At 42.7% G+C, this 14,047-nt stretch overlaps 1 protein-coding gene across 5 annotated transcripts in view; it reads right to left on the reverse strand.

Moving 5' to 3' along the window:
* LOC142159781 (uncharacterized) overlaps positions 1-14,047 on the reverse strand; it is a 325,690-nt gene that overhangs the window by 262,145 nt on the left and 49,498 nt on the right. The window contains exons 1-2 of one of the 5 annotated variants that reach the window (XM_075214499.1): positions 12,057-12,136; positions 3,287-3,685 (exon numbers count right to left, since the gene is read on the reverse strand). The exons of 3 other annotated variants lie outside the window; for them this stretch is intronic. In XM_075214499.1, coding sequence (XP_075070600.1) covers positions 3,287-3,371 — 85 coding nt within the window. In that variant the 5' untranslated portion in view covers positions 3,372-3,685; positions 12,057-12,136. Of the gene's footprint in view, positions 1-3,286; positions 3,686-12,056; positions 12,143-14,047 lie in introns of those variants that run through there. One more of the 5 variants, XM_075214500.1, reaches the window with a different exon arrangement.

The raw sequence follows: 14,047 nt of genomic DNA on the forward strand, positions 1-14,047 counted from the left end.
ACTGCACAGACTGTGTGTGTGGTGCAGTAAAGGAAGAAGAATCACGTACCTCTGTGGACCATGACATCACCTTAGTGAGATCGGCTATGGATGTCACTAGCGATCTGGCCCAGGCCGGTTCCTCCATGGCTGTGGAAACTGACTGTGTTAGAGGAGCCACCCAGGCTGGTTCCTCCAACAGAGGCTAAAGTCTGCTGTTTTTGAGCAGATGGGGGACCCCCTTTTGCAATCAGAAGACAGCGCCAACGGGTCCCTCTGCCCATATGGTAATTAACCTTATATCTTATAATAGCAGGTAAAATATTATTTTATATGACCTTTTCCTTTATCTAGCATATTACAAAGGAAAGAATCATACAAAAGTGGAAGCTGCTCAAATCAATTTATAGGCCATAAGAGGTGCTTGAAAGGGTGGGGTTATCCTGCAAGGAACATACACACAACATTTTTCCCCCCAGCACACTGCTATAGCCAGCAACAGATCTGCCATTTCTACTGTAGATAAAAATGCAAAAGTCTTTGTTGCACACATTTGCAAATGTATGTTTAAGCCATCCTGCCACGCCAAGGCGCTTTTGCTAATAGGATGGTCCTACTCTAAACAATGAGAGTCCCATATATTTGGGCCATACATATGTGTTTTTAAATTGAGAGCCAACTTACCAAAGAGGTACCCCAGAAGCCTCCAAACAGCAATTCAGTGCCAGTACCCCCTCTCAGCTACTGACACCAACATGCCTCTCAGACAAATACAAAAGTGGAAGCTGCTCAAATCAATTTATAGGCCATAAGAGGTGCTTGAAAGGGTGGGGTTATCCTGCAAGGAACATACACACAACATTTTTTCCCCCAGCACACTGCTATAGCCAGCAACAGATCTGCCATTTCTACTGTAGATAAAAATGCAAAAGTCTTTGTTGCACACATTTGCAAATGTATGTTTAAGCCATCCTGCCACGCCAAGGCGCTTTTGCTAATAGGATGGTCCTACTCTAAACAATGAGTCCCATATATTTGGGCCATACATATGTGTTTTTAAATTGAGAGCCAACTTACCAAAGAGGTACCCCAGAAGCCTCCAAACAGCAATTCAGTGCCAGTACCCCCTCTCAGCTACTGACACCAACATGCCTCTCAGACAAATACAAAAGTGGAAGCTGCTCAAATCAATTTATAGGCCATAAGAGGTGCTTGAAAGGGTGGGGTTATCCTGCAAGGAACATACACACAACATTTTTTCCCCCAGCACACTGCTATAGCCGGCAACAGATCTGCCATTTCTACTGTAGATAAAAATGCAAAAGTCTTTGTTGCACACATTTGCAAATGTATGTTTAAGCCATCCTGCCGCGTGGCAGGATGACTCTCATTGTTTAGAGTAGGACCATCCTATTAGCAAAAGCGCCTTGGCGTGGCAGGATGGCTTAAACATACATTTGCAAATGTGTGCAACAAAGACTTTTGCATTTTTATCTACAGTAGAAATGGCAGATCTGTTGCTGGCTATAGCAGTGTGCTGGGGGAAAAAATGTTGTGTGTATGTTCCTTGCAGGATAACCCCACCCTTTCAAGCACCTCTTATGGCCTATAAATTGATTTGAGCAGCTTCCACTTTTGTATTTGTCTGAGAGGCATGTTGGTGTCAGTAGCTGAGAGGGGGTACTGGCACTGAATTGCTGTTTGGAGGCTTCTGGGGTACCTCTTTGGTAAGTTGGCTCTCAATTTAAAAACACATATGTATGGCCCAAATATATGGGACTCATTGTTTAGAGTAGGACCATCCTATTAGCAAAAGCGCCTTGGCGTGGCAGGATGGCTTAAACATACATTTGCAAATGTGTGCAACAAAGACTTTTGCATTTTTATCTACAGTAGAAATGGCAGATCTGTTGCTGGCTATAGCAGTGTGCTGGGGGAAAAAATGTTGTGTGTATGTTCCTTAAAGGAAAGAATCACCAAGCACACCATTGACTTTAGGGAGACAGAGAGAAAAACAAGTAATCAACTAATCTATAATAAAAGTTGCACTTGTACCTTTAAATAAACAATGAGATTTTTGGCAAGTAAAGAGTACAATAATATTACCCCTACTAGCCCTATTTTGTCAGAAAACAATATACAGTTTTTATAAATGCTTAATAAAATTAGAATACTTAGCCAAAAGGCCAAACACAGGAGAGGAGTCCACCAGCAATGTCCTGATGCCTGCTCCCACAAGGCTGTCTCTGTTCCCGGGCTTCTTCTTAGTTCCAGAAGACCGGAATACTGCCAGTAAATTGAAGAGCAGGGGAGCTCTATATAATTGTAGCTCCCCCTCTTCCGATATTCTGTCTCCATTTTTATTTTTTTTAAGAAAACGAAATATATATATATAACAGCAGAGTAATGGAGACCTCGAAAGATTGAGGTCTCCTGCAGTGGTGGAACCCCGATGCCCCCTCCTATTTCTGAGGGGGGATCTTGGTCTGCCTCCACTTCCTTCTGTGCTTAGCCCGGGCTCCGTTGTGAAATTAAAGATGGCGGCCGGCTGATTATCAGATAACCGGCGCTCTATGCCTGCAGCAGCAGCTCCGGTTATCAGGGAGCCTGTCATCATCATCATCATTTATTTATATAGTCCGTATGGTCCGTAGAGACCGCTTGTCACTCTGATTCAGACACTATAAAACTCTGCCAGTGAGAGCTCTCGGCTCTCATCTGACCGAGCAGTGTCCGTGCTACTGTTGTGGGAGTGTGCTCTCTATGATAGAACACACTCCCAGATCTGCTTCCAAAATAAAAGTCCTGTTACAAAAGTAAAAGTTACATAAAGAAGAAGTAACTTAAAATCAAATAAAATAAAATCAAATCAATAAAATACTAGCATAAAGAAAAGCAGCCCAACTCCTTTGGGCACCTAAAACAACTGAGAGGAAGAGGAAGAGGCAGGGGGATTGAGGAGGGGAGGGGTCTGTCAGCAGTGCTAAAAGTTAACTAGCTAGGTGCCAACTCCCGAGCTCCCCTCCACAACCCATGGTAAGCAGTGTCCCCCAGACTGGATGAAAGAGAAACTAATGTTAATTACAGTATAGGCAGAAGCCTATACCGAAGTGTCCTATCTCCTAGGCACTAAACAAAAACTGAGCTTACTGTGACAGAGGGGGGCATAGTACGGGAGGAGTGTGTATGATAAGTGCTTAAACTCCTAGACCACCTACTAGAATGTACCGCAGGTTCCTGCAATGGTAGGAAAGAACGGCCATTATAACTACTCTCTCCTTTACAATGAATGAAAGTCTTCTCTTACCCAGAGATGTGAGAGGTCGGAGATTCTCCATCATCAGGTCCTTGTACAGACCCTTGTGTCCTTCTAAATACTCCCACTCCTCCATGGAGAAATATACAGTGACATCCTCACACCTTATAGGAACCTGACACACACAATGATACAGTCATCACCCAGACACATCCCCTGGTGTTACTGTATAATGTCCCATTCCCAGCAGTCACCTCTCCAGTCAGCAGCTGAATGATCTTGTTGGTGAGTTCTAGAATCCTCTGGTCATTGTTTCTCTCATGTATCAGTGAGTAAGGTTGAGGCACCGTGATGGGGCTCTGGGTCCTGCTCAGTCCTCCTGACACACAGGGACGGTTACCGGGTATCACACACTCACCCACCAGGTTTCTTCTTCACTACTGTGTAATCCTGTGTATTGAAGATAGAAAAACTCAGCATAAAGAGTAGACGCCCTTCATTGTCTCACATAACCCCCAATTATGGCCAATACACAGATGTAACTACTTATGAATTAATGCTGTGAGAAAGTTAGATATTAATGTTGGAGAACAACAAAACCTAATACAACCTTTTCTTCAAGCATCAGAGAATAGACTGAGTGCGTTTAAATAGAGAAGCGCCTAGCTTGCATAAAGTCTAGATTTAAATATATAGGGAAGGAGAAAGCGATCTCATACTTAGGAATCCACGTCCCTGTGAAGTTCTCAGATGTATTTGAAGTCAACTACCATCCATTAATAACTCAACTTCATAAGCTCTCTACCTCATGGATAACATTTGAGGTGTAAAGGCTGGGTTGAGTAGCAGCCTATAAAATGATGCTTCTCCCCAAACTTATGTATTTATTCGGAACTATTCCCTACAGTCTCCCACAAAAGTACATGTCTACATTCCATACATCGATGCTCCGATACATTTGGAAAGGTTGTCCATCTAGGTTGTCTTGTGCTGTATGACACTGTCCAAAAAACAGGGGATCTTAGCTTTACCTGATCTGACCAGATATCAAGAGCTTGAATCCTTTCTCAAATTAGAGACTGGTCTCTCACGATCTCCCATAAACCCTGGGTGGATTTGGAAAGGGCTCTTTTTAATACGTGCCCAATTGCAGATTTGATTTGTCTCCCCAAACATCTGAAGCCCCACCCACTTGAACCCTTAACCTCTATAGCAGACGCTCTGAGAGTTTGGGACAGAACCGCGGGCTCCTCTACAGAAGTTACCCTCCCGACTAGTAATATTTCTCTCATCAATGTGTTTACATTTCTTCCTGATTTTGACATCTCCAGCTGGATCCAGGCAGGCCTCTCATCCCTAGTGCACCTGTTTGACCCTGGGGGCCTCTTTTACACAGCTGCAAGATAGCATTGCCCTCTCATCTAAAGATTTTTATTAGTACTTGCGGCTGAGGCATTGGATCGGGTCCTCCACCGTCATAACGGTCCACTCCACCCACCCCCTTCTCTTAACTACTCCAAACTGACTAAGGGTAACAATAAGGGTGGAATTACTTTCTGGTATAAACACCTTTCTTCTTTATCCATCATTCCTAAGCACACTTCCCAAGTGGGAAATGGATCTCAATACCCCCCTTTCCCCGGGTCAGTGGGAAATTATATATAGCAATTTGTCGACTGTATCTAAATGTACTAACCATGTGGAAAGGTTATATAAATTGTTATATCGTACTTACCTTACCCCGGCCCGTCTACAGAAGATATGGCCTAACCAATCTAAGCTATGTTGGCGCAATTGTGGAGGTGTAGGGGATCTCATACATGTTGTGTTTTGGCCGTGCCCTAATATTCAACCTTTATGGCATGAGGTATTCGACCTTGCGTGGAAAGTTACTTCTATATCCTTAACCCCTCTTGCTGCTCTCCTTTATCTATACCCTGATATATTTGGGGCCATATTTTGTTAGCCACTATTGCGGCCATTGTGCAACTATAGAAACAGCCATTACCCCCTACCCTCCACAAAGTTATTACAAAGATTCACTTTAGTTTTCAGATGGAGACATTAGATGCTCCTTACGCTATGTCTCCATCTTCTCCAATTGTTAAGTGGATGGCTTGGCACGAATTTACGACGGATGGCGAAGGTTTTAAATTAATCCACCCCCTGAAATCACATAACCTCCTTACTCCGACAACTCCTGATCTACCTCCAACCTCGAGCTAAGCCTTAACACTTTGTTTCTTCTCCCAACTTGGTAACATATTATTGACATGTTTTTGTGCATATGTTGTATGGCGTGATATACATTGTTATGTCTGCTCCCTACTATTTACACCCTCCCCCCCTCCCCCCGCCTTTTTCTTATTTCTGTAACGCTCCCTTCCTTACTTTTAAAACCTTAATAAAAATTATTGATGGAGGAATACAAGAAGCGACTAAAGGAAAGGTGCTATCAGTGGGTGCACTCGTGAAAGAAGACAGGTTCATTATAATACCTAAAGTAATGGCCAAAAGTTTTGAGAATGACACAAGAATTGGTTTCCACAAAGTTTGCTGCTTCAGTGTTTTTAGACCTTGTTGTCACATGTTTGCTATGGTATACTGAGGTAAAATTACAAGCATTTCATAAGTGTCAAAGGCTTTTATTGACAATTACATTTAGTTTATGCAAAGAGTCAATATTTGCAGTGTTGACCCTTCTTTTTGAAGACCTCTACAATTCGCCCTGGAATACTGTCAATCAACTTCTGGGCTACATACTGACTGACGGCCGCCCATTCTTGCCTAATCAAGGCTTGGAGTTTGTCAGAATTTGTGGGGTTGTGTTTGTCTACCTGCCTCATGAGTATGGACCACAAGTTCTTAATGGAAATAAGGTCTGGGGAGTTTCCTGGCCATGGACCCAAAATTTTGATGTTTTGATCCCCGAGCCACTTGGTCATCACTTTAGCCTTATGGCAAGGTGCTCCATCATGCTGGAAAAGGCATTGTTCGTCAGCAAACTGTTCTTGGATGGTTGGAAGAAGTTACTATAGGAGGATGTTTTGGTACCATTCTTTATTCATGGCTGTGTTCTAAGACAAAATTGTGAGTGAGCCCACTCCCTTGGCTGAGAAGCAACCACACATGAATAGTTTCAGGATGCTTTACTGTTAGCATGACACAGGATTGATGCTAGAGCTCACCTTTCCTTCTCCGGACAAGCGTTTTTCCAGATGCCCCAAACAATCTGAAAGGGGATTCATCAGAGAAAATGACATTACCCCAGTCCTCAGCAGTCCAGTGCCTGTACCTTATGCAGAATATCAGTCTGTCCCTGATGTTTTTCTTGGAGAGAAGTGGCTTCTTGCAGGCGTTCTTGACACCAGGCCATCCTCCAAAAGTCTTCACATCACTGTGCATGCAGATGCACTCACACAAGTCTGCTGCCATTCCTGAGCAAGCTCTGCACTGGTGGAGTCCCGATCCTGCAGCTGAATCAACTTAAGGAGATAGTCCTGGCGCTTGCTGGATGTTCCTGGGCACCCTGATGCCTTCTTTACAACTATTGAACCTCTCTCCTTGAAGTTCTTGACGATACGATAAATGGTTGATTTAGGTGCAATTTTACTAGCAGCAATATCATTGCCTGTGAAGCCCTTTTTGTGCAAAGCAATGATGACTGCACATGTTTCCTTGCAGGTAACCATGGTTAACAGAGGAAGAACAATGGTTTCAAGCACACCCTCCTTTTAAAGCTTCCAGTCTATTATTCTAACTCAATCAGCATGACAGAGTGATCTCCAGCCTTGTCCTTGTCAACACTCTCACCTGTGTCAACAAGAGAATCACTGACTTGATGACAGCTGGTCCTTTTGTGGCAGGGCTCAAATGCAGTGGAAATTATTAGGATAAAGTTCATTGTTGTGGCAAAGAGGGACTTTGAAATTAATTGCAATTTATCTGATCACTCTTCATGACATTCTGGAGTATATGAAAATTGCCATCATAAAAACTGAGGGTGCAGACTTTGTGAAAAATAATATTTGTGTCATTCTCAAAACTTTTGGCCATGACTGTACATCTTATGGGTGGCCACTGTTTGCTCTTTGTTATGTTACAGAGGGTGTGTTACATTACATAATATGGCCAGAAGAAGAGCATGAACGCTGAATGCATTGACCCAAGAGTGTTCTTAGGAATGTGGTACTTCTAATATACTAAATAAATCGCCCTGGGAGATTTTGATTTTGGGATATCCACAGTTAAGGCTTTGGGAGGTTTGTTGGAGTAAAGTAAAACAAAGATGACACAACCCAGCGTTGTTGCACTGAGATAGTATCAGTCCTACTGACAACTGAGAAATAATTCACCTTTAAAAAGGGTTAAGAAAGATCCGGGTGCTGTAACACAAGTGCAGTAAAAAAAGTCCTTTTTAAGATGAAGAAAGCAGAGGTGGCCTCTGATGGTCACTGGTTGGAGTTAGCTCCGTTCTTCGTGAGAATGGTAATGGGAGTAATACAGAATAGTTTCCTTTTCAGGATCCATCTGATGTTGCAGACTAACAGCAATATGTTGTAATTTAGCATCAATATGCTGTGAGACAATCTCCACAGCAGAGACTATGGGAGTTCATGTCCTTCTGTAGCTTTGGAATCCATCACAATCTGTTATTACATTAAACCGCACATAATGAGGTCCTTTATCATTCTGTACAATCTCACAAATACAAAGTTACATTACTAGACTCTTCTCATCACAGAAACTCCCTATTTCATTTTACCTTTCAAGTCTCCCCAGTTCTCCTCTCACCACTAATCATCACAAGTCCTCACTGTATTCCACTGTTACTGGGCCCTGGTCTAGTTACTTCCTCTGCTGCTCACAGATGTAGTGATGTCACCGTGACATTACCCAGAATCCCTCACTTCTCCAGTCAGGTTCATGTTTTATTAATGGAGATAATAGTGATATAATTGTGACATTCCCACAATCCCTCACCTCTCCAGTCAGCAGGTAGATGATTTCCAGACTGATGTTTAAAATATTCTAAGTCATGTGACTCTTGTCCGTGTCCTTCCTCCTTGTGACTGTCAGATGATATAGACTCTGCCTTGTAGATGGATGGAGGCCCCTCACCCAACAAATAGAGAAAATTCATCGCCAATATTCGGACCGGGGCTTACATAGAGGACACATAACATAGTGACCCTTACCCATATTACCAGAGTCTGCTCCACCCATATAATAACACAGCAACGGAGTCTGCTCCACCTGTATAATAATAACACGGCACCAGAGTCTGCTCCACCTGTATAATAATAACATGGCACCAGAGTCTGCTCCCCCTGTATAATAATAACATGGCACCAGAGTCTGCTCCCCCTGTATAATAATTACACGGCACCAGAGTCTGCTCCCCCTGTATAATAATAACACGGCACCAGAGTCTGCTCCACCTGTATAATAATAGCACGGCACCAGAGTATGCTCCCCCTGTATAATAATAACACAGCACCAGAGTCTGTATAATAATAACATGGCACCAGAGTCTGCTCCCCCTGTATAATAATAACACAGCATCAGAGTCTGCTCCACCTGTATAATAATACCGCCGCACCGGAGTCTGCTCTACTTGTATAATAATAACACGGCACCAGAGTCTGCTCCACCTGTATAATAATAACATGGCACCAGAGTCTGCTCCATCAGTATACTAGTATCACGACACCAGAGTCTGCTCCCCCTGTATAATAATAACATGGCACCGGGTTCTGCTCCACCTGTATAATAATAACACAGGACCAGAGTCTGCTCCACCTGTATAATAATAACACAGAACCAGAGTCTGCTCCACCTGTATAATAATAACACGGCACCAGAGTCTGCTCCACCTGTATAATAATAACACTGCACCAGAGTCTGCTCCCCCTGTATAATAATTACACGTCACCAGAGTCTGCTCCACCTGTATAATAATAACACGGCACCAGAGTCTGCTCCACCTGTATAATAATAACACGGCACCAGAGTATGCTCCCCCTGTATAATAATAACACGGCACCAGAGTATGCTCCCCCTGTATAATAATAACACAGCACCAGAGTCTGTATAATAATAACATGGCACCAGAGTCTGCTCCCCCTGTATAATAATAACACAGCATCAGAGTCTGCTCCACCTGTATAATAATACCGCCGCACCGGAGTCTGCTCTACTTGTATAATAATAACACGGCACCAGAGTCTGCTCCACCTGTATAATAATAACATGGCACCAGAGTCTGCTCCATCAGTATACTAGTATCACGGCACCAGAGTCTGCTACCCCTGTATAATAATAACATGGCACCGGAGTCTGCTGCACCTGTATAATAATAACACAGCACCAGAGTCTGCTCCACCTGTATAATAATAACACAGCACCAGAGTCTGCTCCACCTGTATAATAATAACACGGCACCAGAGACTGCTCCACCTGTATAATAATAACACTGCACCAGAGTCTGCTCCCCCTGTATAATAATAACACGGCACCAGAGTCTGTATAATAATAACATGGCACCAGAGTCTGCTCCCCCTGTATAATAATAACACAGCATCAGAGTCTGCTCCACCTGTATAATAATACCGCCGCACCGGAGTCTGCTCTACTTGTATAATAATAACACGGCACCAGAGTCTGCTCCACCTGTATAATAATAACATGGCACCAGAGTCTGCTCCATCAGTATACTAGTATCACGACACCAGAGTCTGCTCCCCCTGTATAATAATAACATGGCACCGGGCTCTGCTCCACCTGTATAATAATAACACAGGACCAGAGTCTGCTCCACCTGTATAATAATAACACAGAACCAGAGTCTGCTCCACCTGTATAATAATAACACGGCACCAGAGTCTGCTCCACCTGTATAATAATAACACTGCACCAGAGTCTGCTCCCCCTGTATAATAATTACACGTCACCAGAGTCTGCTCCACCTGTATAATAATAACACGGCACCAGAGTATGCTCCCCCTGTATAATAATAACACGGCACCAGAGTATGCTCCCCCTGTATAATAATAACACAGCACCAGAGTCTGTATAATAATAACATGGCACCAGAGTCTGCTCCCCCTGTATAATAATAACACAGCATCAGAGTCTGCTCCACCTGTATAATAATACCGCCGCACCGGAGTCTGCTCTACTTGTATAATAATAACATGGCACCAGAGTCTGCTCCACCTGTATAATAATAACATGGCACCAGAGTCTGCTCCATCAGTATACTAGTATCACGGCACCAGAGTCTGCTACCCCTGTATAATAATAACATGGCACCGGAGTCTGCTGCACCTGTATAATAATAACACAGCACCAGAGTCTGCTCCACCTGTATAATAATAACACAGCACCAGAGTCTGCTCCACCTGTATAATAATAACACGGCACCAGAGACTGCTCCACCTGTATAATAATAACACTGCACCAGAGTCTGCTCCCCCTGTATAATAATAACACGGCACCAGAGTCTGTATAATAATAACATGGCACCAGAGTCTGCTCCCCCTGTATAATAATAACACAGCATCAGAGTCTGCTCCACCTGTATAATAATACCGCCGCACCGGAGTCTGCTCTACTTGTATAATAATAACACGCCACCAGAGTCTGCTCCACCTGTATAATGTTAACACTGCACCAGAGTCTGCTCCCCCTGTATAATAATAACACGGCACCAGAGTCTGCTCCCCCTGTATAATAATAACATGGCACCGGAGTCTGCTGCACCTGTATAATAATAACACGGCAACAGAGACTGCTCCACCTGTATAATAATAACACTGCACCAGAGTCTGCTCCACCTGTATAATAATAACACGGCACCAGAGTCTGCTCCACCTGTATAATAACACGGCACCAGAGTCTGCTCCACCTGTATAATAATACCACGGCACCAGAGTCTGCTCCACCTGTATAATAATATCACGGCACCAGAGTCTGCTCCACCTGTATAATAATACCACGGCACCAGAGTCTGCTCCACCTGTATAATAATACCACGGCACCAGAGTCTGCTCCACCTGTATAATAATAACACAGCACCAGAGTCTGCTCCACCTGTATAATAATAAAACAGCACCAGAGTCTGCTCCACCTGTATAATAATAAAACAGCACCAGAGTCTGCTCCACCTGTATAATAATAAAACAGCACCAGAGTCTGCTCCACCTGTATAATAATAACACGTCACCAGAGTCTGCTCCACCTATATAATAATAACACGACACCAGAGTCTGCTCTACCTGTATAATAATAACACGGCACCAGAGTCTGCTCCACCTGTATAATAATAACACGGCACCAGAGTCTGCTCCACCTGTATAATAATAACACGGCACCAGAGTCTGCTCCACCTGTATAATAATACCACGGCACCAGAGTCTGCTCCACCTGTATAATAATATCACGGCACCAGAGTCTGCTCCACCTGTATAATAATAAAACAGCACCAGAGTCTGCTCCACCTGTATAATAATAAAACAGCACCAGAGTCTGCTCCACCTGTATAATAATAAAACAGCACCAGAGTCTGCTCCACCTGTATAATAATAACACGTCACCAGAGTCTGCTCCACCTGTATAATAATAACACGACACCAGAGTCTGCTCTACCTGTATAATAATAACACGGCACCAGAGTCTGCTCCACCTGTATAAAAATAACACGGCACCAGAGTCTGCTCCACCTGTATAATAACACGGCACCAGAGTCTGCTCCACCTGTATAATAATAACATGGCACCAGAGTCTGCTCCACCTGTACTGTAATAATAAATATCATTACCTGCTGCCAGACACATAAACGCGAGGTCTCCGCTTTATCTCACTCACTTCTCACCCGGAAGTACTTCCGGTCGGTGCCTTGTCCCTGTCGTGTTATGAGCTCCGAAGGCTTCGACAAAATGGCCGCCGCTGTGTTTAATTAGAGACAGAGCGGCCTCATCGTCTGCAGTCAGCTGATCAAAAGGGGCGTGTCTATGCAGCCAGTGGGCGTGGTTTCACGGAGTGGTTTGTTTTATTCTTAAAATATATTTTCTAATATATAATATAATATAATATATAGCCTCACAGATGTGGTGCAGGGAGTACTGACATCATATTATACTGCACAGCTTTATACTGACATTACCAGCATATTTCTACAGCCCAAGTACCTTATACTAATAATATATATTATCTATACTGTTATATCCCACATTACTGTAATACTTATACAGCCCAGATACCTTATACTAATAATATATATTACCTATACTGTTATATCCCACATTACTGTAATACTTATACAGCCCAGATACCTTATACTAATAATATATATTATCTATACTGTTATATCCCACATTACTGTAATACTTATACAGCCCAGATACCTTATACTAATAATATATATTACCTATACTGTTATATCCCACATTACTGTAATACTTATACAGCCCAAATACCTTATACTAGTAATATATATTATCTATACTGTTATATCCCACATTACTGTAATGCTTATACAGCCCAGATACCTTATACTAATAATATATATTATCTATACTGTTATATCCCACATTACTGTAATGCTTATACAGCCCAGATACCTTATACTAATAATATATATTACCTATACTGTTATATCCCACATTACTGTAATTCTTATACAGCCCAGATACCTTATACTAATAATATATATTATCTATACTGTTATATCCCACATTACTGTAATGCTTATACAGCCCAGATACCTTATACTAATAATATATAATATCTATACTGTTATATCCCACATTACTGTAATGCTTATACAGCCCAGATACCTTATACTAATAATATATATTACCTATACTGTTATATCCCACATTACTGTAATTCTTATACAGCCCAGATACCTTATACTAATAATATATAATATCTATACTGTTATATCCCACATTACTGTAATACTTATACAGCCCAGATACCTTATACTAATAATATATATTACCTATACAGTTATATCCTGGATTACCGCCATGCTTATCCAGCCAGGCTACTCCTCTGTAACACAGTGGAGACTTCCGCTCTCTTAGGGGTGAGTGTGTTCTCCATCCCGCAGTACAGAGGTGACAAGTGGTGCCCGCAGCCATCCATGGACAGCCCCCTCTGGGAATATGGGGCACAGATTTCTCCAGCTCAGCTCCAGAGGACGATCTTCTCGCTCAGTGCAGGGAGGATGCGGCAGCTCCTGTAAAGGGGATTCACACCTGGAGACCTTCTACACCGCTACCCTCTTACTTTAGAGGCTCCTGCTCCATGGTTTCCCTCCCTGGTCGCTGTCCCTTTGCTGGCAGCGCTGCTTGGGCTGGCCTGATATACACACAGCTGCTACCAGGCATGCCATGTGTGTTACGGCTCCTTGTGGAGTAAGTCTATCTGTTTACTAAGTGGCTTTTATTTTATTTCCAATGATTATTTGAATACTAAAGAGGAGATGATGCATGTGGGCTAATGAGAAGAAAATGGCTATGGAATAAAAAATAAGAAGACAAAGATCCCTATGGTTTGGAAAGAAGAAGTTCCCTATGTAATAAAAATGTCAATGAGGGTATTAATGGATATTTATTAAAATATTTTTGTCACAATACAGGGGCACCTACAGGCTATTTGCCTATACTGATTGACGGTGTTGACCATCAAAGGCTCCCGCACCACGTCAGTGTTTACTGAGCTATCTGCCAGACTCTCACCCACCCCAATAACATGGACATTGGAAAGTATTTTCACACCCAAGTAAATATTTAAATACAAAGT

This window comes from Mixophyes fleayi, chromosome 6, assembly GCF_038048845.1.
Source record: "Mixophyes fleayi isolate aMixFle1 chromosome 6, aMixFle1.hap1, whole genome shotgun sequence".
Lineage (NCBI taxonomy): Eukaryota > Metazoa > Chordata > Amphibia > Anura > Limnodynastidae > Mixophyes > Mixophyes fleayi.